This window comes from Phoenix dactylifera, chromosome 4, assembly GCF_051530095.1.
Source record: "Phoenix dactylifera cultivar Ajwa chromosome 4, Ajwa_hap1_PhDact_Kaust_v1.1, whole genome shotgun sequence".
Taxonomy (NCBI): Eukaryota; Viridiplantae; Streptophyta; class Magnoliopsida; order Arecales; family Arecaceae; genus Phoenix; species Phoenix dactylifera.
In genome coordinates, this window is record NC_143193.1 from 9,950,952 (window position 1) to 9,973,579 (window position 22,628).

At 37.3% G+C, this 22,628-nt stretch overlaps 2 protein-coding genes and 1 long non-coding RNA gene across 5 annotated transcripts in view; 2 read left to right on the top strand and 1 right to left on the bottom strand.

The window, feature by feature from the left end:
* Window positions 1–3,000: 3,000 nt before the first annotated feature.
* LOC149753641 (uncharacterized) lies at window positions 3,001–8,021 on the bottom strand. Its single transcript, XR_016400205.1, has 8 exons — window positions 7,520–8,021; window positions 7,073–7,153; window positions 4,929–5,048; window positions 4,320–4,852; window positions 4,095–4,195; window positions 3,737–3,837; window positions 3,483–3,619; window positions 3,001–3,282 (listed from the first exon to the last, which is right to left on the bottom strand). It is a non-coding gene; the product is annotated as an uncharacterized LOC149753641 (long non-coding RNA).
* Window positions 8,022–8,360: 339 nt separating this feature from the next.
* Window positions 8,361–22,628, top strand: part of HCC1 (electron transport SCO1/SenC family protein) — a 36,500-nt gene continuing 22,232 nt past the window's right edge. The window contains exons 1-5 of one of the 3 annotated variants that reach the window (XM_039133881.3): window positions 8,399–8,627; window positions 8,797–8,898; window positions 9,206–9,300; window positions 10,221–10,298; window positions 12,480–12,659. In XM_039133881.3, coding sequence (XP_038989809.2) covers window positions 10,233–10,298; window positions 12,480–12,659 — 246 coding nt within the window. In that variant the 5' untranslated portion in view covers window positions 8,399–8,627; window positions 8,797–8,898; window positions 9,206–9,300; window positions 10,221–10,232. Of the gene's footprint in view, window positions 8,628–8,796; window positions 8,899–9,205; window positions 9,301–10,220; window positions 10,299–12,479; window positions 12,660–22,628 lie in introns of all 3 variants that reach the window. The other 2 variants (XM_039133880.3, XM_039133882.3) reach the window with 2 other exon arrangements.
* On the top strand, window positions 14,266–18,020 carry LOC149753642 (uncharacterized). Its single transcript, XM_089930083.1, has 4 exons — window positions 14,266–16,257; window positions 16,334–16,464; window positions 16,543–16,618; window positions 16,717–18,020. Exons 1-4 carry the CDS (start codon window positions 16,233–16,235, stop codon window positions 16,818–16,820), a joined length of 336 nt encoding a protein of 111 aa, XP_089786209.1. The 5' UTR covers window positions 14,266–16,232; the 3' UTR covers window positions 16,821–18,020.

Below are 22,628 nucleotides of genomic sequence, written 5' to 3' on the forward strand. Positions count from 1 at the left end.
CTATAATTTTTCCTCCATCTTCTTTCTCTCCATCACCCACAGCCTTTGCCATTGCCTCTTCTATGTCTTGGTCATGTAATGATAGTGATAATAATGATTAGGGCAATGATACCTTCTTTGTTGTACCTTGTACCAACTATCAGGTGGAGTAACTAGCCTTTGCCACAATTCTTGGCCGATTGTTTCAATTTCTCGTGTAAGTGCTAATCGCTTAGGGAGGCACTCTCAAAAGTGACCATATTTTGAGGCCTACTAATCCAACCAAACCTGTAGACATTCTTAGGGAGGACAACCATCAATTAGACTACATATGAAGCCACTACCTATTTTTCAAAATAAGGTATAATTAGAAATATCTAATATATCAAGATCAAAAAAGGAATGGCAAATAAAACATAGGAAGCATAAGGCAAAGGATATTGCTGGAGAAGGGAGCTGGCCTGGTTTAGCCTTAGAAAGACCATGTCTTTACTTAATAATCATTAATTATGAGATAGATTGTGATCACTTACATAAGAGGCATTCATAGAGTATAACTAGATATAAAACCAAAGTGGATTTGGCTAAAATCTGGATGCTTCCATAGCTTAGGGTGATATATATATATATATATATATGTGTGTGTGTGTGTGTGTGTGTGTGTGTGTGTGTGTGTGTGTAAATAAGAAGATTAGCTACACTACTAGAAAGAACAACTCATGTAAATAAAATACAATCATTTATTATGCCAGGAGTAATACAAAAAATTAAGGCCCCGTTTGGCAGAGCTGTTGGTGGGCCAGAAAGTATTTTCTGACCCACCAAAAGTACTTTTGGATGAAATAGGGATGTTTGGTAAAAAAATCAAAAAGCTATTTTAGCTTTGCCAAAAAGCTAAAATAGCTTCTTCCGAGAAACTCAAAAATGAAGTTTCTTCAAAAAAGCACTTTATCATGCGTTGAGAAGCTGTTTTGATTTTTAATTTTTTTAGAATGAAATATCTATGATAAAATATTATAAGTACAAAAATTAGTTTTAAAAATATTATATTAATAAAATATTAATATATAATGATGATAATTATAATATTTTATACCTTTTTTATTGTATTATACTATAAATATAATATAATATTATATTATATTATAATACATTAATATGTTATGTTATATAATATCAAATTATGTTATATTATTATGCTATAGTATACAATATTATATTACTATATTAAAATAATATTATATTATATCACAGTAATATTATACTATATCATATATTTATGTATTAGTATATATTATATTTTATTATTCTCTGTTGTATAATACTATGCAATATCCTTTATGGTCATTTTATCATACTAAAAGTATTTTATCAATTTGTTTATCAAACATATATTAAAATTCTACAACACTTTAGAAATATAGTTATCAAACAACAAATAGTTTTTATAAAGCTCTACTTTAAAAGCTTTACTTCAAAAAGCTCTACTACTAATAGCTTTGCCAAACGGGGCCTAAAGTACTTTCTGATCCTCCAAAAGTACTTTTGGATGGAATAAAGGTATTTGGTAAAAAATCGAGAAGCTCCAAAATGGAACTTCTTCAAAAAAACACTTTTAGCATGCGTCAGAAAGTTATTTTGATTCATATTTTTTGGACAAAAATACCCATGATAAAATACTATAATTACAAAAAATATCCTTTTATAATTTATAAAAATATTATACTAATCAAATATTAATATATAATGATAATAATTATAATATTTTATATCTTTATTATTGTATTATACTATAAATATAATATTATATTACATTGTATCATAATACATTGTATGCTATGTTATATAGTATCAAATTATGTTATATTATTATACTATAGTATACATTATTATATTTTTATATTATAATAGTATTATATTACATTACAATAATATTATAATATATTATAAATTTATTTATTAATATATATTTTATATTATTATGCTTTGTTGTATGATATTATGTAATGTTCTTTATGGTCATTTTGTCATACAAAAGTACTTTTTTAGTTTGTTTACCAAATACATATTAAAGTTCTACAGCACTTTAGAAATATAGTTACCAAACAACAAATAACTTTTTATAAAAAGCTTCACTTTAAAAGTTCTATTTTCGAAAGCTCTACTGCCAATAGCTCAGCCAAATACAGTTTAAATGAGATTGAAAAGAAGCAATATAGATTTAAACATAGAAAGAGTAGAAGGCAAGTGAATCTTCAATTTCAATGGGAAGAGAAACTATCTTTCTTGCAAAGGAGTCCTTTGAGGGTCTTTTCTTTGTTAAGAACCTCTTGGGGACTGCTTGCATGTTTTTTCCTTAAGAACTATAGTGTGTATATCTATGCTTGGGGGTAACTTTCACTTAACCCTAGAGGCAGTTCAGCTGGCCGGTTCGTTGCCCCATTAGAGAGTAGAAGTAAAAAATTTCCGATTATAGCCGGCAGCCGCCCTAGGGGTGGCAATCGGATCGGGTTAGACATAAACAGGTCGGGTCAGATACAGATCGGGTCAGAAAATCATAAACCTGAACTTGACCTGTTTATTAAACAGGTCAGAAATTACAACCTGAACCCGACCTGTTTATTAAATAGGTACCCCGACCCGACCCGTTTAACCTGTTTAATAAACAGGTAACTTGTTTGCCCAACCCGACCCGACCTGTTTAACCTGTTTGTCCAACTCGACCCGTTTAACCTGTTTAAACCTGTTTAACCTGCCCAACCCAATCTGTTTAACCTGCCCAACCCGACCTGTTTAACCTATTTGGACCTATTTAACCTGCCCAACCAAACCTGTTTAGTAAATAGGTAACCACTAACCACTTAGGCTCTTAGCCTTAGACCTTAGCCCAACCCAATCTGACCCAACCTTTTTTATACATTAAGCAGCACAAGAAAAAAAGAAGGTAAATTTAGAAAACATTACAAAAATCTTGTCCCAACATCATTGACATTAAAAAAGCATTCAAACTTTACAAAAAGCTGAACATAAGGATACAAGTTAATTCATTCATCTAATACCAGCAATATTCAAAAAATATTTAATCTTTACAAAGACAAGGAATACAAGTCAAATCATCCAAATTTACATATGGAATAGCCCAAAAAGAAAATCTGCTTCACATAGAACAAATGTCAATATACATGATTGCCTCTGATGCTAGGAAAGCATAGTACTTCTTAGCAAGCTTTTTGACCAGCTTCTTGTTTTTGTTCATTTTTTTAGTGCTTCAAAATCCATATAATCAAGCCCTATTTTCTCTGTCTGCAGAAGACATAATCAAGCATTAGTATAATATTTTGTTACTGTAAATTGCAATTAATGAAAATGAGCTACTAGATGTTTTCATTTTTCTTCATACATTGTTGATCAACAGACATAATGCAGATGTAGTTTAATGATCTTGTCCCTAAGTTATTTAAATCAATAATATGTATTTCTAAGCTTACAAGTGATGAGCTTACCAGTATAGGCGAGTGATGAGTCGCAATTCCTTCGATTCCAAGAATGCTTGTTGAATTTGAGCTCTGGCACACCTTTTTGTATTAAGAAAGGTCCAAGTTCCTCTGCTCTCCATAGCCAATAGAAGAACAACCAGGCCCTGAATTCAAATGCATTGGACAAGTTATTTGTATGATGTTTGCCATTAAAAATTATATTAGGTAAACATAAGATCTACTAAAATGCTTATCTTTTTGGGGGTCATAGTTTTTCAGACCAATTTGTAGCTCAATGGTTTCAGTAAAATTGCGCTTCTTCTTTGGAGAATCATTTGCAATCTGAGAGATTGCTTCCCTCAAAACATCACTCTGTAACTTACTGTAGAAATGGTGAAGAGAACAGATAGTCAGTTTTCAATCACAAGAATATAAACACTGACAAAAATGTGGCTGCTAAAACACGATATTTCTATAACCCAAAAAGCAGCAACGTATCGCAGAAAAGAGCCTATATTGCAAAAAAGTTGATTAATACAACTTGATTAATACAAATCAAAGAGCCCGTATCGCAGAAAAGTTGCGATAACAGATGGCAGAAAATTAATGAAAAGATAAGGAGAGAAAAGAGTTTGGTACCTCAATATAAGGGGACAAAAGTTATGTGATCGAACAGATCAAGTACCAGTTGCCTGCACCAACTCCATGCGTCCCTAACAAACAAAGCCAGGCCAATAGAACTACAACCAAGAATCGCAGACCCAGATCATCAGACCAACTGAACACCTAATATCTTCACCTCTTGTCCCTCCGGTGATGGCTATTAGACTATTATTGAATAAAAATAAAAACAACATTGCATACATCAAGATGAATTTCCTTTTGCTTGGCAATCTCCAGATGAATGTTCTTGCTTTGTCCCAAAGTTACAAACTTACAATAGCAACCTGTGCAAAAAAAGAATCTAGCAAAAGAAACTATCAAATAGCTATATTGAATAACATAAGATTATAAGAATGAACCTTTCTCATTATAACATAAGAATGATTTCAAGAAAACAGCAAGATTCATAGTTTCTATAAAGCATTCATATATTGAATAAGAAACTACCAAATAGCTATAAATATCAACTTAATATTGAATAACCACCATCATAAGGTCCATAACTCCATAAGTCAAATGACACCATCCATAGTCAAAGCAAAACTAAAAAAGGAGAGAAACAATAACAACATCCATATTTAAACCAAAACCAAAAAGGAGTATCCATGATCATGATTCATCTCACTATGAATTAGATTCAACATTGGCCGAGCATTGAGTTAATTGAGTTTCATTGTAGGAATTTGAGTTTATGACATCTTCCACAGTCTCATCTAACTCGGCCTCCTCAACATCTGCATTGAAATATTGCAATAATTAATAATAAATTCATTCAAAAAATAATAGAAATATAATTCATAAAACATATACCTTTCTTTTCAAACACCCAATCTCGAGTACAAATCAAGGCCTTGGCAATATCCGGTTTAAGAGCACTACGATACTTATCAAGTACTCGCCCACCGATACTAAAAGCAGATTCAGAGGCAACTGTAGATATTAGAATAGTTAGAATATCACGTGCCATAAGAAAAAGTTGAGGTAATGATACTGCTTGGTTTTCCAAAAATCAAGGATATCCAAATTGGACATCTTATCAACTCTAGGCTCATCCAAATATAATTCCAATTAAGACTTCTGTGCAGTAGTAACAAAATCAAAGCTTTCAAATGTATCAAAATCCTATATTATTGAAAAAATGGAATAAGTTATTTATAAGAAACAATACCATATGCAAGCACAATACATTTATTTTAGATAAAAAAAAAGTTTTATAGTACCTTAAAAGCATCTGCTTTTCTAAATGCCTTTGAAGTTTTAGAAGAAGTACCGGTCTCCATATCTCTATGAGTTGATGTGATACCAGTTGGAGTTTTAGAAGAAGCAAGCATATACTGATTAAAGAGAAAAAACATACAATCACGGATGTGCATGCTCTCAGTAGAACCATACCCATTCAACTTCTTATAACAATACTCCACAAACTGAAATTTGTACCGAGGATCCAAAATAACTGCCATGGACAAGATTAAGCTATGATCCGACCAATACTTTTCAAATTTATGATACATCTGCCGTGTCATTCTTTGTATGAAAGCATCTGCACTCTGCATCTCTTGCATTAAAGTAAGCTCAATCAAGAAAACTTGAGGAAAATATAGGTTTAATGTAGGATATTTAGCTCCGGAGAATACTAAAGTAGCATAATAGAATACACTCAACAACATGCTAATCTTCTCAACTTTACCCCACTCCTCTTCAGATAGACAATGCTTGTAATTAGAGTCACTTAATTTCAAATGAAGAAAGGCACGACGGTAAAAGACAGCACTATCTAGCATCAAAAAAGTTGAATTCCATCTTGTAGGAACATCTTGCCTTAAACTTTTTTTACTTTCCAAAGAAACTTGTCTAACACATTCCAAAAATTTTTTGTTTCCAAACTTGTGAACCTCTCACATATTTAATACTTTCACGAATTTTAGAGATGGGTTCATCTATCTCCTTTAATCCCTCTTGTACAATTAAGTTAAGAATATGAGCACAACATCGGACATGAAAGAACTCACCATCTGAGTAAAGTGCATTGTTCAAATTAAGTTGGATCTTTAGCATGTCAACAAAAACATCATTTACTGATGCATTATCTAAAGTCATGCAATACAATTTCTTTTCAATCCCCCAATCAATCAACAAATTGTAAATTATTTCACATAAAGATATGCCATTATGTGGAGGAGGCATGAAGCGAAAGTTAAGAACTTTCTTTTGTAACACCCATTCATCATCAATAAAATGGGCAGTTAAACATAAATAGCCATTGGTAATAATGGAGGTCCACAAATCCGAAGTTAAACTTATCCTAGAAGGAATTGAATGTAGCCACAATACTAATTTTTCCTTCTCTTTTTTATATAATTTCAACAAATCAGCCTTTATAGTATTCCTTGATACTAACTTGGCCTCCTCACGAACATAAGCAAATAAAGATCTAATGCCTTCATACTCAACAAATTGAAATGGTAGATCATGCTTAATAATTGCAAGTGTTAGCAATTCACGAAATTTGTTAGGATTAAACTTAGTAGAACACATTGATATGGACCCTTGAGCTTGTGATAAGATCATCTGTCCTATGTCACAGTTCTTTCTGCAATTCTCTAAATGACGTTTCAAATTTCCGGTCTCAACCTTACCACCAAATGAATATTCTGCACCACACTTTATACATTTGCATTTTTCAGTTGCTTCATTTATATGATAATATTGATAAACACGGGAAGTCAATTTTCTTTTACGTTTTTCATGTGTGGAGTCGCATACAACTGCATTAGAACCTAAGGGAGTCGATTCATCACTATCACTCTTTAACTCTATATTCACGAATTGTTTATCCATCTATGTCATATAATTTAAAATTGTACCAGAATACCAATTTAGAAAGAAAATAATATGAAAAGAGAGCAGAAACATAAAGCATTGAGGTTGAAACCACGAGGTTATAAAGCATTTACTTTTGTTGAGTCAGATTTATCAAAATAATCTCTAATACTTAGATGTTCAACTGCTTCTACTTTCCAACAACTGTAAATGCACTGCAAAAAAATAAAATAATAATGTTAAAAACAGTTAGAAAGTCACTGTAAATGCATTGCAAAAAAACAAAATAATAAAAACATGAATCTTCGGAAACTCTTACCAAAGTTAAGCAATAACAGTTAAGCAATAACAGTTACTAAGAGGATCAAAGCTTTAAGCATAAATCTTACTATTATTTTTCCAAAAAAAGTGAATAACAATTACTAACAGTTAAGCAATAACAGTTACTAAGAGGATCAAAGCTCATAAATCTTCGAAAACTCTTACCTAAGAGGTTTTACCAGCATTCAAAAAGAAAGAGAAGAAGAGAGGAAAGACTGAAACATCAAAAGAAGAAAGAAGGAAAGATAGGTCTTTCTTACCTCGGTAGAGCAGAGGATCCGACCTCTTTATGAGCTCTTCCGTTCAACCTTGGTTCCCAGGACCCGTCGAGCCGCCACGGTCGCCGTCGACGGGGAGGCTGAAGTTGTCGGCACAGGGGAGGAGAGGGCGGAGGCGGAGGTCCGGAGGAGAGGGCTCGGGAGGTGAAGAATCCGAAGGAGAGGAGAGGGGAGAGACTCGAGAGAGACTGAGGGAGGGAATAGAGCTCGGGCGGCACACAAACCCTAACCTTAAGTCCCTAACTAAGGAGAAATTGCGGATGGTGGAGTGTGGTCCTCAAGCCGCCACGGTCGCCGTCGACGGGGAGGCCAAAGTTGTCGGCACGGAGGAGGAGAGGGAGGAGGCGGAGGTCCGGAGGAGAGGGGAGAGACTCGAGAGAGACTGAGGCCTGACTTGAGAGAGGGAATAGCGGAATGGAGCTCGGGCGGCGCAGCACAAACCCTAAGTCCTAACCCTAAGGAGAAGAGTAGAAGACGGGAACTCGGGAAGTCGGCAAGTCGCGGACTGTGACTTGGAGACTGTGCGGATGCGTAAAATTGGGCCGACGCGGTGTGTTGGGCCGAGGCAACTAAAACAGGCTGAGGCGGGGAGTTGGGCCGGCCCTAGGCTTTGTGGGTTGTGGCCCTTGTCTATCAGCCCAAAAATTAAAGGGGTTAAACGGGTTACATGGACCAGACATATAAAATCCGTATCCGATCCAATTAATAAACAGGTTAAATGTGTCAAACTGTTTACGACCCGAACTTGTTTAGGCCAAATCCAAACCTGTTTATGGCGGGTCGAATACGAGTCGGATCGGCGGGTCGGGTCATATTTTGCCACCGCCACTTCTTCTAACCGTGGCAGCCATTCCTCTCCCTTCTCTTTTTCTTCTCTCATTCTAACCCTCATCCTAACTCCAACGCATCCGTCCCCGCCGTGACGCCGTGAACCCCAGCATCGCCGCGCCATCCTGCTATTCCTCTACGCTGTCAACCGCAGCCCCGCCACTCCTCTAGGCGGCGACGATCTCCTTCCAGACCTCGTTCCATGGCGGTTCTTGTAGTTGTTCCCATCGTCTGAAACTGTTGGAGAAGTGGAATCGTCGTGGTAAGCTCTACATTAGGTCCCTAAGGGTAGATCTTCCCCTCGTTCTTTGGGATTTCTCCTCGCTTTCGTCGTCGTCTTCTTGTTCTTTTTCTTCGTCTCCGTTTCTGGGTTTGGCGGTAATTCGCCTTATTCTTGGATTTGCATCTTAATCTGAGCGTGCTCCGTGCAGAACGCCGGTTTGTCTCCTTGGATTTGGGCTTTGGATTAGAGGAAACAGGAGCTTTTGCGCTATTTTCTGTTATTCGCAGTGGTTACAGTGTTTTTCGTTGAGGTAACGACACGATTCGCAGAGGTCACAGTGTTTTTCTTTCTTATTTCCGTATAAATGAAACCATTAAGAGAAGGTGGGCAGGCGTAACACAACACTGTTCAGCAGTTATAAGGATTTTATGCACACCTAGGAGATAATATTTGTTATGTTATCTCCTTTCATATCATTTGCTTTTAAGAACAGCCATTTAATCCAAGTATCCAACAAATATGTACTAGATGACAGAATTAAAGCCTATTAGTGGATGAGAGGAAACTTATTCTGAAAAAAAAAAACTGAAGCTTGCTTTTTTTTTTTTCCGTGTCAGATTTTTCATTCTATTTGTATTAATGAAACGAGGTGGAGTGCTGTGTTGATGTATGACCATTTGACCGTAGGAATTTTTTTAAAGACTAAACAGAGGTATGAGATTCTCAATTTGTTATGTACACATACGCCAAATTTGAGATCAACTAGCTGAAGATAAAAGCTCTAGTATAGAATATTTAACAAATACCATTCAGAAGAGGTGGATGTGATCAGATTACTTCGGGAGTCCAAATACTTCCTCCGCAGACAAATTGCTGTCGTTAGTTCTGAAACAGAGTTGGGAACTTTGTACACTGTTCTATAAAATATCTAAATGAAAAACAATATCTGTTCCTTGCAGCCATTCTTCGATCCCTCTCCATTAAACCAAAGAAAGAGCTTTGATTACATCAAGAGTCTAGTAGCCTACCTGTTGCTTCCAAGATGATAAGGGAGTGATTTTCTTGGCTGCATCATCTCCATCCTGGGAAAATTGTACTTTTGCTATTCTTATGGATTTGGAGGTCTGAATTTGTTTGGCAAAGGCTGGAGGTTTAATTTGAACAACTAAGATTAACATGGTGAAATCATAAGATTATCGAATTCTTGAGTCCAAATCATGATGACCTGGTTACTCCATGCTTGTTGAAATTATTGGTTTTGCTAATTGCCATGTGCGACATAAGTTGAAATGTGAAATATATCCTTCAAAAGTGATCGGTCTTTATGATTGATAATAGCAACTTGCGTTTGCTTGTCTTAGTTAATTGATGAATAAGGGTTTAATATTGGGTAATTTCAGAATTCAGAACTACATTATGCTTGTAGAATTTTAGTTGTCTAACCTAAAATATGCCAGATGATCTGCTTGCATTTTTTTCCTTGCTGTATTCCATTCTAAAATCGTCCACCTCTCACTTTCTCTCTTTTTCTATTTATTTGTTGCAAGGTTTATAATGTCGTTTTTTTTTAGTTTGTGTGAAGTCATTCAGTGTATCTTATACATGAAGTGCTATTTCTATCTGTTCCTGCAGGTTTTCTTAAGAATGATGAGCGGGCTTAGGGTCTTTCGAGGATTCTTCAGATCAATAACTAGGGGAAGCTATCCTCAGGTCACTGTGCCATTTTAATCTTTCCTATTACAGTTTTTATGCTTATCTTGTGTTTAAGAGTAACATTTTAGTGTATTAATTTTGTTTTGATTTTTTGGATTTTCAGATTGTTTTTATTGACTATCATTGTGCTGGATGCCACGTACTAGTAAGATTAGATTAGTGTCGTACTGTTTTTTTTCCTTGGTTTCAAAAGTCTCTGGATATGGAGTTCCATGGTGTTCCGAAATTTGTAAATCTTTTCTCCGTCATTTTCATAGGATGCTAAGGGACCTCTTTGTGAATGTTTTAGTTAAAATTTTCTCTTCCAAGTGATTAGAGGAGCCTCTATGTGTCTCCTAGGGATAAAAAGTTTCTTTTCTCATCATATTTTCCACTTCTGATGCTCTAAGAACCTCTAATTGTCCGATTGAAACCAACCTCCTGTTATGAATTTTACCTTAATATGTTATCCTTTATATCCATTCTAAACTTATTCAGCCATTTATCTTCATTGGGTTTGGATTCCATCTTTTGTTATCCTTGAGCCCCACAAACCTGACTCCTTTCTTGTCGCAATATTGGAATTCCATGAATATTCTTTTTTTTTTTTGATGTTTGAGTTATTCTCTCCTTGTTGGTTAATATTAACATGGTGCCGTGTTCTCAAGAAATTCATATATTTGTTTTTGGAGCCAGTGACAACAGGGTGCTAAGTGACGAGCTTGAACATATATCCATTGATAATCATTCCACAACTAGGATGGTTGGATGATTGAGATATGAAGAACAAAAGAGACCATAAATTCCACTTAAGAAATTGATGATATTTGGTGCTTAGACTGGATATGTTCTTGACTGATCGATCCTTGTTTGTTTATCCTATGTTTTGATATTATGCATTTGGGGCAATCCTACCACCATGATATTTTGATAATGCTGGCTGGCCACCCTTGTTAGTGTCACTTATTACGCCTGGTTCTACATCACATTTTTTTCCCCCTTTTTCTAGAAAGAATTGATCAAGTGTTTTACCATTTGCCTTTGACTCCACTGGTGGGCTGGTTGATTCCTTAAGGGTTAAAACTATCCATCCTTAGCATGGGGAGTATAAAATAATGGAATAGTACTCCAACTCCCCATGAAAATTGGTACAAGTCTGCAAGTAAGAAGTTAGAAAAGTTTCTAATAATGTTAAAGTTACCGTACGAAAAAGGTTGGTGATGTCTTCATGTCAAACATTTTCTCCTAGTTGAGTGAAGCGCCCTAATGTTGTTGCCTGGGGGGTTTCTTCTATATTTCTGGAAAGTTTTTTATTGTTACATTTGCTTTATAATGGGGATGTATTACACTAGGATCCTTGTTTCTTCTAAAACTGTTTTTGTCCATTTGATTTTTCCCCTATGATTTTGATTTATTGTCTCATGAAGTAGAGTGTAAAGACTTATTCATTGTGAGTTTGCATCAGTATCAGCTTAACGAGTATAGGACTAGTTCATAGGAGGTGTGAGCCCATAAGTTCAGCTTGCTATGGATCTTTTTGAGCCATATATGCATTGAATGATGTTGGGCAGCCTTATGTTGTCTGTACCTTCTTTTTCCCATTGCCACTAGAAGACAAAATGAGGAAATGAGAGGAAGAAGGGTGAAAAGAAACATGGAAAACTCAAATAGGAAGTCACATAAAAATCTATTGGTTTAGTGGATGCACTAATGCTCTTTTAATATGTCTATTGTTGTTGAAAAATACAAGCTTCAAGTAAAAGATCTTGCTTGATTTATGTCAAGGTTGGCAGAACCTGGTGGTTCGGCTGTACCAAAATTTTGATCTTCTCAAAGATAGCGTTAATAGAGATATCAGGTAAATTCTAGATCAGGGCATCATTCCCACCATCTGAGTTTCAGATGAATTTTTTGATCATTTGTTACTGACATTTAGATTGCTTCTTTTTTTATGGAGATGTTATATTTTAGAGTGTTATCCACTCTTATTTATGGAGATGTTATATTTGAAAGAGTTATCTGCTACATTTTCATAATATTTTGAATGACATAAAATAAAGTTTTTCTAGCATGTTTCTCATTAGTTTTGTTCTCATTGTCATCATCATCTATAATTGGATACATATTTCTCTTCTTGCAATCGGAAATACTTTCTCTATTCTCTTTGGCATCTCTCTAAATAATGATTTATGTTCGCAGTTTATTGATTTGTCAACTGCGAGGGAAACTTCAGCTTTTTCTTATCGCCATCTAGCCAGTGCTGCTGCATCTTCAGATAATGCCAGTGTGGAAATATCATCAACAGCTGCTTCTCATGAAGGGAAAGGGCCTGGGGAATCGAATCAGACTGGTCCTACTAAGAAGCCTATTCGAGGAGGGGTAACTAAAACTGTCACATGCTTATTTTAAAGTAAAGCGAGAAAAGGTTTGATTTAAATAGGAGAAAACTTTATTATCTCTTATAGTTTCTTTAATTTTACAACAATCAACATTCTTCTATAAATGCCCTAATACTTTGGCAAAGGCCATGCCCGCCTTTCTCCATACGTTTCAAATTCCTTCTGTATTTCCCCTACTTAAAGAAAAAAGACTACTGGACTGAAAGAAAAGAAGAACTATTTGTCTCCAATGAAGAAAGAAGAAATAAATTTTTGTTAGAATTTGGTACTTCATGTGATTTTATCAAATGTTGATATACTTGCTTGCTGCAAAAATGCGACATCCTTGCGTTTACAAAGGGACTGGCCAATACACCTTTTCTCAAACAGGACAAGTGGTGAAAGCTTGTGAGGTTCTCATATTTACTGGAGGGCCATCTTCTACTGATAAATGGGTGGTCTTTGCAACTTAAGTTATAATCCATTTTAAAAATTTATATCACCATGCTTAAATAAAGGACCAAATTAAGTTCCTAATTGTCATACATGGAACATGACTTTAGCCTTACCAGAGAAAATGACAGCTATCCTGCTAAAGGATCAAAGTTGCAACAGTTCTGTTATTTATTTGTGCAGCTGCTTTTGTTTCTCAGGAAAAACAGTTATGCAGTAATCGATTCCACATGCTTAATTTTGTAGGTCAGGAAGAATTTGATATTAAAGATTCAACCTATGCCTGTGAGCAAAACAATCTTCTGGTTTTCTTTTTGTCAGTTGCAATGTTGTACTTTGCTCCTGTGTTAGAATGTGTAAACATTTTCTGCTTGGAACATTTCCTCCACTTATCTACTTACAGTCAAGCTGATAAGATTGTGAGATGCAGCTATTGGAACAGTCACATTTCCAATCTTGCTTGCTCAGCCGATTGTTAATAGGAAACTGCAGATGACTAGTTGCATGCCATAGTGTTGCCTTGTTTTCTGAAGCAAATGTTTCTATGGTTTAAATATCCTCTCCTTTCTAAGAGACATTAGCATAAACAAACCAGCAGGCTTTATCCAATATATGGTTATGATCAGGGTCTGCTGAACCGACCTGTACCGGTCGGTTCAGCCCGAACCGGACCGGTACCGACTGGCACCGGTCCGGTTCCGAGGTATAAAACGGTTCCGACCCATATTGGGTCGGAACCGTTCGGTTTGATGGTTAAATCGGTGCGAACCGAGCCGGTTCGCATCGGGTCGGGTATTTTTGGTGGGCCAGAGGCACTTTCAAAGTGCCGCTTTGTGCGGCACTTCAATTGAAAGTGCCGCTTTGTGCGGCACTTAAAATGAAAGTGCCGCTTTGTGCGGCACTTCAATCGAAAGTGCCGCGCTGTGGCTCACAGTGGCACTTTTCAAAGTGCCACAGTGCCTCAAGCCCTCAACGGTTGGCTATAAAAGCCGACCGAATGCTGAAGCGAAATCTATCAGCTTAGGTGAAGTATTTTGCAGAGAGAGGAGGAAAAGAAGAGAAAGGCAAAGACAGGCATGAAAAAAAATTAGAAAGGTCGGAGAGCGTCGTTTTTCTCGAAGAAAAATCCAGCAAAAACTAAATAAGGTAAAATTTCTTTCCCCTACATTATTTTTTTAATATTTCATTTAAATTGCTTAAAAAAATTAAGTCAAAAATTGCCAAAAAATAGGAAATGATTCAATGATTCCATTTCGTCTTGAATTTTTTATATGTTGTCGATATATGGACGATGTTAATGGTGACATTAACTTTTGTTTTTACAGAATTTATATAATTTAAAATTTAATTAAAAAATTTAAACATTAATTTTTAATTGCAAAAAATAGAAATTGAAAAAATTTAATGTGGTTGTAGGAATGGAGCCGTCAAGGAGAGGGCAACCCCAAGAGCGTAATATTGGCTGGGAGCATGGGAAGATGCTCGGTGAACGGCACCAGTTTCAGTGCAATTATTGCCACAAGTGCTTCAAAGGAGGAGGAGTAATCAGATTAAAGCAACACTTAGTCGGTAATTCTCGTGAGATATCTGCATGCTCGGAGTGCCCACCGAGCACCCGTCAGCTGATGAGGAAAAACCTCGCTGAGATCAAAGCAGCCAAGGAGAGAGCTGCCAAGCAGAAAGCGGAGGTGGAACGCCAAGCTGTAGAAGCACCTTCCTATCACTTGATGGTGTCACAGGAGGTCGAGGGTCCAGATGAGGAGACACAGATTCAGGCTGCCATGCGGGCGAGTCTGGATGATCGGTGGCAGCAGGAGGAGGTGGCGAGGCATCGGGCTCGATTTGGGCCCTCGTTTTTCGAGTCGGGCGCCGGTTCTGGTGGAAGCAGACAAGATCCAGAGTTTCAAAGGACAATCTCAGTCAGGGAGGGCGAGGGCAGAGGACGTAGCCGGATTGCATCTATCCTGGGTGGTTTTAGTGGCCGAAAGAAGTCTTCCGGAGGGATTCCACCAGGTGCGTCAATCCATGATGTAGATCCGCATGCCTTCCCCAGGAGAGATTCGAAGTAGCAAAGGGTAGACACAATGTGGAAGAAGGAGAAGAAGAAGGATATGTGGCGAGCTATTGGATCCTAGTTCCACTTCAGCCACATTCCAGCGAATGCTGCAGACAATACATACTACAAGTCTGCCATTTCTGCCATACAGTCTGCCGGTCTCGGTGTCGATCCTCCAGGCCCGAGGGACATCTACGGTGAGCTTCTTGACAACAATAAGGAGAAGCTAGAGAATTGGATTGGCTCATATAAGAGCAAGTGGCCCACATATGGGCTCACTCTGATGTGTGATGGTTGGACCGGTCCAACAAAGCGGGCCATCATCAACTTTCTGACATACTGTGATACGAAGACCTTCTTCCACAAGTCAGTTGATGCTTCAGATAAGGTGCACAACGCCTCATACATCCTCAGACTTATGGAGGAGGTGATTGATCAGATTGGAGAGGAGAATATCGTGCAGGTCGTCACTGATAACGGGCTGCAATATAAGTTGGCCGGGCAGGTCTTGATGGAGCGGCGACCACAAATTTTCTGGACCCCATGTGCTGCACATTGCATCGACCTCATCCTGATGGACATTGAAAAGATCCGTAGGGTGCAACATACGGTGGAGATAGCCCAACGCATCACCAGGTATATTTATAGCCATACTTGGGTTCTTTCATTAATGAGAAAGTATGCAGGGGGAGAAATTCTTAGAGCAGAAGTCACACGGTTTGCTACGAATTACATTGCACTTGATAGCCTTATCGAGAAGAAAGGAGCCCTACGTCAGATGTTTGTCAGTCCCGAGTGGCAGGAAAGTAGATATGCCCAGGCTGGCACTGAAGGAAGCAGAATGGAAGACTTGTAAACAGGCAGTCATTCTGGCAGCGGGCCAATGCGATAGTCAAGGCTATCAAACCATTATATCAAGTGCTGCGGGCCGTGGATAGCGAGAGGTACCCCCAGATGGGCTTTTTGTATCACATGATGGAGAAGGCAAAGGCTCAGATCATGGAGGCAGATGTAGCCCATGCCTAGGAGTACATCGACATCATTGAGCAGCGGTGGGAAGCCCAAATGGGTAGGAAATTGTATCTAGCAGGTAAGCGATAATATTGATAATTATACTGATTGATATATTTGTATAATTATACTAAGATGGTGTCATCTATGTGCAGCATACTATCTAAATCTCCGGTTTCAGTACGAGAGTGGAATTGGTATGGATGATGAACTTCTTCATGCTCTGCGTAATGTTATTTATAAGATGGAGCCTGATCCAGAAGTCGCCGCGTCATGTATAGAAGAGGTAACTATGATTTAGTAACATATGTAAATATATCGGATCTTATATTATTGACATACTACAACAAACTTCTTTCCACAGACCAAATTATTTAGAGAGGGCAGCCATAGCTTTGGACAACGACCAGCTGTCGTGAGTAAGACAACTATGAATCCAGGTACAATACAAATCTGCAAGACACCTCTGCATCTGAATTATCTTCAACTATGAGGCCATCATATATGTAAAATGTAATTATCTTCAATATTTTTGCAGCTGAATGGTGGATTCATTTTGGCGGATCCGCAAAAAATCTTAAGCGGATAGCTATCCGGATCCTCTTCCAAACGGTCTCCTCGAGTGGCTGTGAGCGCAACTAGTCTACCTTCGGCCTCATCCACAGCAAACAGAGGAACCGTTTGACACAAAAGCGCCTCAACGACCTAGTTTATGTGCACTACAATCTGCGGTTGAGGCTAAAATGCATTCAGGAGGAAGTGGAGCTCAAGTATGCAGATCTCATCTATAGGACTTTTACAGATGATGATGATAATCCTATGCTCGACTGGCTTGCGGCCCAGCAGCACGAGCTCGAGCTTGATGAGCCAGGATCGCCTCGACGACCAGCCAGCATCATAACCATCGAGGCTATGGTCGATCCACAGCAATGGGCTGAGCGCAACATTCCACGTACTCCTACAGCTGATATGACGTGTCTAGAGGGGAGCCAGTCACCGCATGACTGGTACGATGCTCCCGTTCAGAGAGATGATCCTCTCATGCGAGGACGAGGATGCTCTAGTACCCAGTCAACTCGATCAGGAGGGCGTCAATCCCAGCAAAGAAGAAAAGGAAAGGAAAGGGCCCCAATGGAGAGTGTCGAGGAGGAGACTTGGACCAGCAGCGATGAAGGTTCTGGTGGTGATGGATCTACTAGCCATGGAGGAAATGGAGGACAGTATGATACTACTTATGAGACACAGCCGGAGGAAGGTTTTCGATACACCGGTGAGTCTCAGTTTACGCATGCTACACAAGATACGGACCACGGTAGGCCGTCTGATATAGGCCGGTCGGATACCATTGCATATCGAAGAAGAGCTCATCGAGGTCGTTCAAGAGGCCAGGATGCAGTTGCAGATGACCTCCCATGTGGAGTCGGATCCATTGATGTATCAAGTTCCGAGTCTTCCTATTATCCGCGGCCTCAGCCAGCCTATGGATATGGTGCATCGGAGTCATCTTCCGGTGGCTACTATCCTGCGCAGCCCGGAGGGTCTTACGGGTCGGATTTTGGTGCCGGCATATTCGGATGGGCCCCTTATCAAGACACCTCTCAGAGCCAGAGCTTCAGCGAGAGATCCGAGAGTTCTTATGAGCCGACGCGCATTCTTCGAGGATTGAGCATACAAGACTACAATGCCGCTTGGTTAGAAGGATGGGTTGATCTGCCTCCATATTATGCTGATGATCCAGATATTGACGAGAAGCATCGCCACTCAACCCGATTTTAGATATCCGAGAGTGCTTTAAATGTATGTAATTGATTGTATCTTAATTTGAAAATATTTTATGTTCTTCATCTCATTATTTGAATCATTTGGAAGTAATAAGTTGCATCATCTAGTTTTAACCTTAAACCTAAACATAAAAACATCAAAAAAAATCCAAAAGTGAAAGAACTCCAAAAAAAAAAAAAATGACGATGGGGTCGAAACCAGGCCGAATGTGCCCTATCGGTACGGTACCGGTTCGGTTCGGCTCGGTTCGGCACCGGTACCGTACCGTTAAGCCGACCGGTACGTCGGTACCATCGGTACCGCGAACCTTGGTTATGATTGTTTTATGACTATTACTTAACCAAAAACTTATTCTGTAAATTAAAGTTGTATCCTTAGTTTAGGCATCTCCAAGGCGTGCTGTTAAACCTACAAAGCTAGTTGGTGTGTAGGGAGATCTATCTTGTTGGGATAGCTCTCAAAGCTTCAAGACTTTGAAAGAGTCTATGTAAATAAAGGAGAAGGTATTGTTTGCTATAGGAAGTTCCATTCGTTTCTAAGGCATAGACAGTGAGCCAAAAAACCAATTTGAAACTTTTTTTGAGACAATATGGACAAAATCTTTGAAAGAAAGATAGGTTATGCTTTACCATCTGATGTCCTTATCATGCTGGCTTATTGCAATATATAGCCAATGCATTATTGATGTGATTGACAACCTTTTCTTCTCTGTTTTCTTCTCATCCTTTGCTTCCAACTACAATTTACGCTTGGTTTTACCCAATTGTTCATTTGTAGAACATGTGGACTTTTTCGACTCTATTTTAAAAACATAGGTCACTAGCCTACTAATTAAACTACTAAAACAGACTAGGTGTAGGCTCATGCAAGAGTTCTATAGGCTCTCCCCCCATTTTTGTTATCTTGTACTATCCAACTCAGAAAATTAGCTTGGTCATTTTGAACTGAAATCTTCAAACTGTTGCATTGCTAGTACTTTTCCTGCCTCATAGGCAATAAACAATGCAGATGGCATGAAGAATCATTTGATAATGCGTATTAATAAAATTTGGTTAATAGAGAAATTGCTCCAGTGCTGATTTGCTCCTTGTAGGAAACATGAAGGATTAATGTGCCGATAGATGCCTATCACCATATATGTATGCGTATCAATAAATTACAGATTGGTCTGTGCGCATACATAGTGGTGCGATGTTGTGACCTACTTTGCCATTTTTAAACTTGTAACTGGCCATCCTAAACAGCCTCTGTTTCTACTCTTAATGGTATGAAACTCTGCCCCATTATTTTTTCTTTCTTCTCTTCCAATGGGGATTTGAAGCACTCATCTATTGATAATAACAAAAGACCATCAATTTACATTAGATCAAAGTTAAAAATCATGGTATCCAATGGTATATAAGCCTCCCATGCGACTGCTGATATATAAGCTTTGCCTCATGTCATTAATATTTATACAATGCTTAAAATGTTGAATGTTATAAATGTATAAATATATTTACCTATTACATTTTAGTTTTTTATCCTGAATTTTTTATTTTTAAAATTGTTGTCTAATGCCAATTTGCATAAGAAATTACTCCAAGCTATTCAATACACATGCAAAACTACAACAATCACAGAACTTTAGGTTTATGATCCTACATTTCTTCTATCTATTTAAGAACTACAATATTTATGTTGAACATTTCCTGATGTCCGTATATTAGTATAAAGCAAAAGGAAAAACACTTATGTCTTAAAACAAAATAAAGTAGGTGTACATGTATTTCTCTGTGCTAGTGCATATCTTTGAATGCACTAGTTGTGAATCTTTTTATGATGTCTTTGTCCTAGTGCTTGCTTAGTATGAGCACAACATGACATTGTACGTGTGCCATGATGGCCCTTGATTGGCATGATCATGGTACATGATACTTAGCATTTTTATACAATCAATGCTTTGAAAATGTGCCTTATTTGAAACCAATTAATGAAAAATTTGGTATTCATCTTTGTAGTATTTAGAGACATTTGACTTTGTCCTTTCTGCTGAAGGATAGAATTCATATTGAAGCACTATGTAATGATGTACCGAGGTAAGGGGATCAATTTCAATACCAGTGCCAAATCCTATATCATTTTAGAGCTTACTCTAGGGAATTCGTAGGGGTTTAGGATTTTAAAGCTAGGGTTTAGAATTTTAGAGCTCGAATTGGATTTTAGGGGCTTTATGCAATTGAATAGCCAAAATCAAAAGTTTGCTTGAATTTCTTTTTGGAAAAGATCTGATTATATATGGCATAAAAGATCCAGGGAAGGTAAAAGTATGTATTGATCAAAGAAGATTAGAAGAAAGCAAATAATGACTAGAATAAAGGAATGAAAGAAGAATACAATAAAGAGGGATGATAATACTGGGCATACTCCGGAACCTAAATATCATATGTAGGATTGTATGCATCATGCTTGTTCTACAGCTTCTCACCAAGAAAAGGAAAAAAAAAAGCTGATACTCCGTTCATGTTCTTCAGCAAGCAATCATCCAACATTGTTACATCAAACCTAAGAGTCCCTTTTCATAACAAGATGGAAACTAATTCATGTCTACTTTAAAGTCTCGAAATTGCCCCTTATAAGGCATGGTTATTGTTCACAGTTACTCTAGCATGAGCAGTGCTGCGAATAGTAATGCACTACAGAATTAGCCTTATCAGATTTATAGATGGATATTGAGATCCTTTAATCTCAGCCATTGGATCCAAAATAAACCACTAAAACTGAAAATAACCAGAAATAAAAAGAAAATACAGAAAATTGATAACTAAAATTAAATCTAATAAAATCCCCAAGCTGCAGCTCTGTGATGCATTGCAGCATGGAGGATCTTGATCATATATACTTGTGTTTTTTTTTTTGGTTCGGGATAATGGTTTGAAGTAAGTAGTTTTTTTTCTTCAGAATAACTAATGTCTTCTTTGGAGCAAGATTTAACTACTTTTTAAAGTCAAAATCGATATATTATTTCAAACCCATCCATATACAGTCTCCCAATCATATAAATACTGGCCTACTTACAAGTTTTAGAAAAATAAAATTTTCTTACAAGCAGCTTATAGGATCAGAATTTTGTGCTCCAAGCACCAGAATCGCTGGTTAAGTTGAAGGTTCAGGTTTCTAGGTTGCATGGAAAACCGCTCCCTCCATTTTATGTTTTAAATTTGACGAAGAAGATGGGTGCCCGGTCTTCTTATAACCAAAGTCTGTAGTCTATTAGGGGTTTTCTTTCTTAAAGAGTACAATCTTTTTAATAAGCTGCAGAGTAATCCAACTTCAAGGTGTTACTAATATCTCTTTTCGTTTTTTTTTAAATAAACAATCTATATGTGCTATTGATTGTTAAAGCTTCTTGTCAATGAAACTTGATTCAAGCATTTTCCAAAGATGGAATTGGCAGCTTATCACCATTTTGATGGAACTATTTGCCAAGGTTTGTAGATTGGTCTAGAGTTTGATTTTGTTTTTTTGATGCAGAGAGAAATAGTCAGAAATCTTAAATTAAGCTATATATTTGACAAGTTTTAATAAGAGATTGCTTCTGCATTCTATGTTGGCAACACCTAAATCTTGAAAAGATATAGCAATCTTGGAAGAGATGTGGAAATCTGAGTTTTCTTAATTTCCTAATAGGGAAGAATCTCTTATATTTTATCTGATATAATGCTGTCACTGTTTGGGCCAAAGTAACCTAGACTCAATCTGTTGGAGGGTCATGCCTCTTATAGCAAACCTGCTTGTTCCAGAAAGATCCCCCTTATATGTTAGAGGACTTGTAAGGTCCTATCAATGTCAATTTGGAGCATTGCCAAAAATTTCCCTGCTTGTAGTGTCTTTTTCTAATCTTCTCCCCTTAAGCACATCCTCTGCAATTCAAGTTATGGTCTATTCTGTTAATTTGGATCACCATTCCTTAAGCTATGTACCAAGTTAGGCTCATATATTCAATATGATCTCAGATTTTTTTTCGACTTTTAGTCTCAATATTGCAAATGATATCATCACTCGTTAAACTCCTGCTCTGCAGAAGGAAGCAAACTCCAACACATTGCCGACTTTTCCCCCATGCTTTCTTGTGTTCATGCCTTTCCTAGTTTCCTTCATAGACTTCACTGCACTATCCTTTAGTTGATTCACATCATCTTGGGGGTGTATGAGTTCTACTTTGCACATAAATATGGGATCTTTAGAATTTTAGAATGGGGTAGATCATGAGCAAAGTTGGTCTAGAGCTATGTCGGAGTTAGGCCAGCCAATTCTGTATATAAGGATGTGGTTTGGTTATTTACAGGTGCAAGGGAAATGTGATGAATACCTGTAAGAAGTGAGAGTTTTGTATTTCATTTATGGAGGGAGGTCCTAACCTGGGTATGTATTATATGTCTCAAATAGGATTAGATTAAGGTGGATCAGATGTAAGTACATGGCCAAAGTGTTATGCATCATCATAATCTGTAAAAATTTTGGTTGTTAAGAGCGTACTTGAAGATATGTACTGTTATGTTGGTGTAACAATTTAGAGGAAAAATGCAATACGATAAGTGATTATGTAAGACAAGATGCAAGAGTCACATCACTAGAGAACATAGGGTTGCTTGAAATATATCATAGAAGGTTTAAATACAAGTAGTA

Excerpts from the sequence above, each read along its gene's own strand:
- LOC149753642 (XM_089930083.1), top strand. The coding sequence starts at position 16,233 with ATGGGTAGGAAATTGTATCTAGCAG. Across the intron at positions 16,258-16,333 it reads TAGGAAATTGTATCTAGCAG|CATACTATCTAAATCTCCGG; the intron begins GTAAGCGATAAT and ends ATCTATGTGCAG. Across the intron at positions 16,465-16,542 it reads CCGCGTCATGTATAGAAGAG|ACCAAATTATTTAGAGAGGG; the intron begins GTAACTATGATT and ends TTCTTTCCACAG.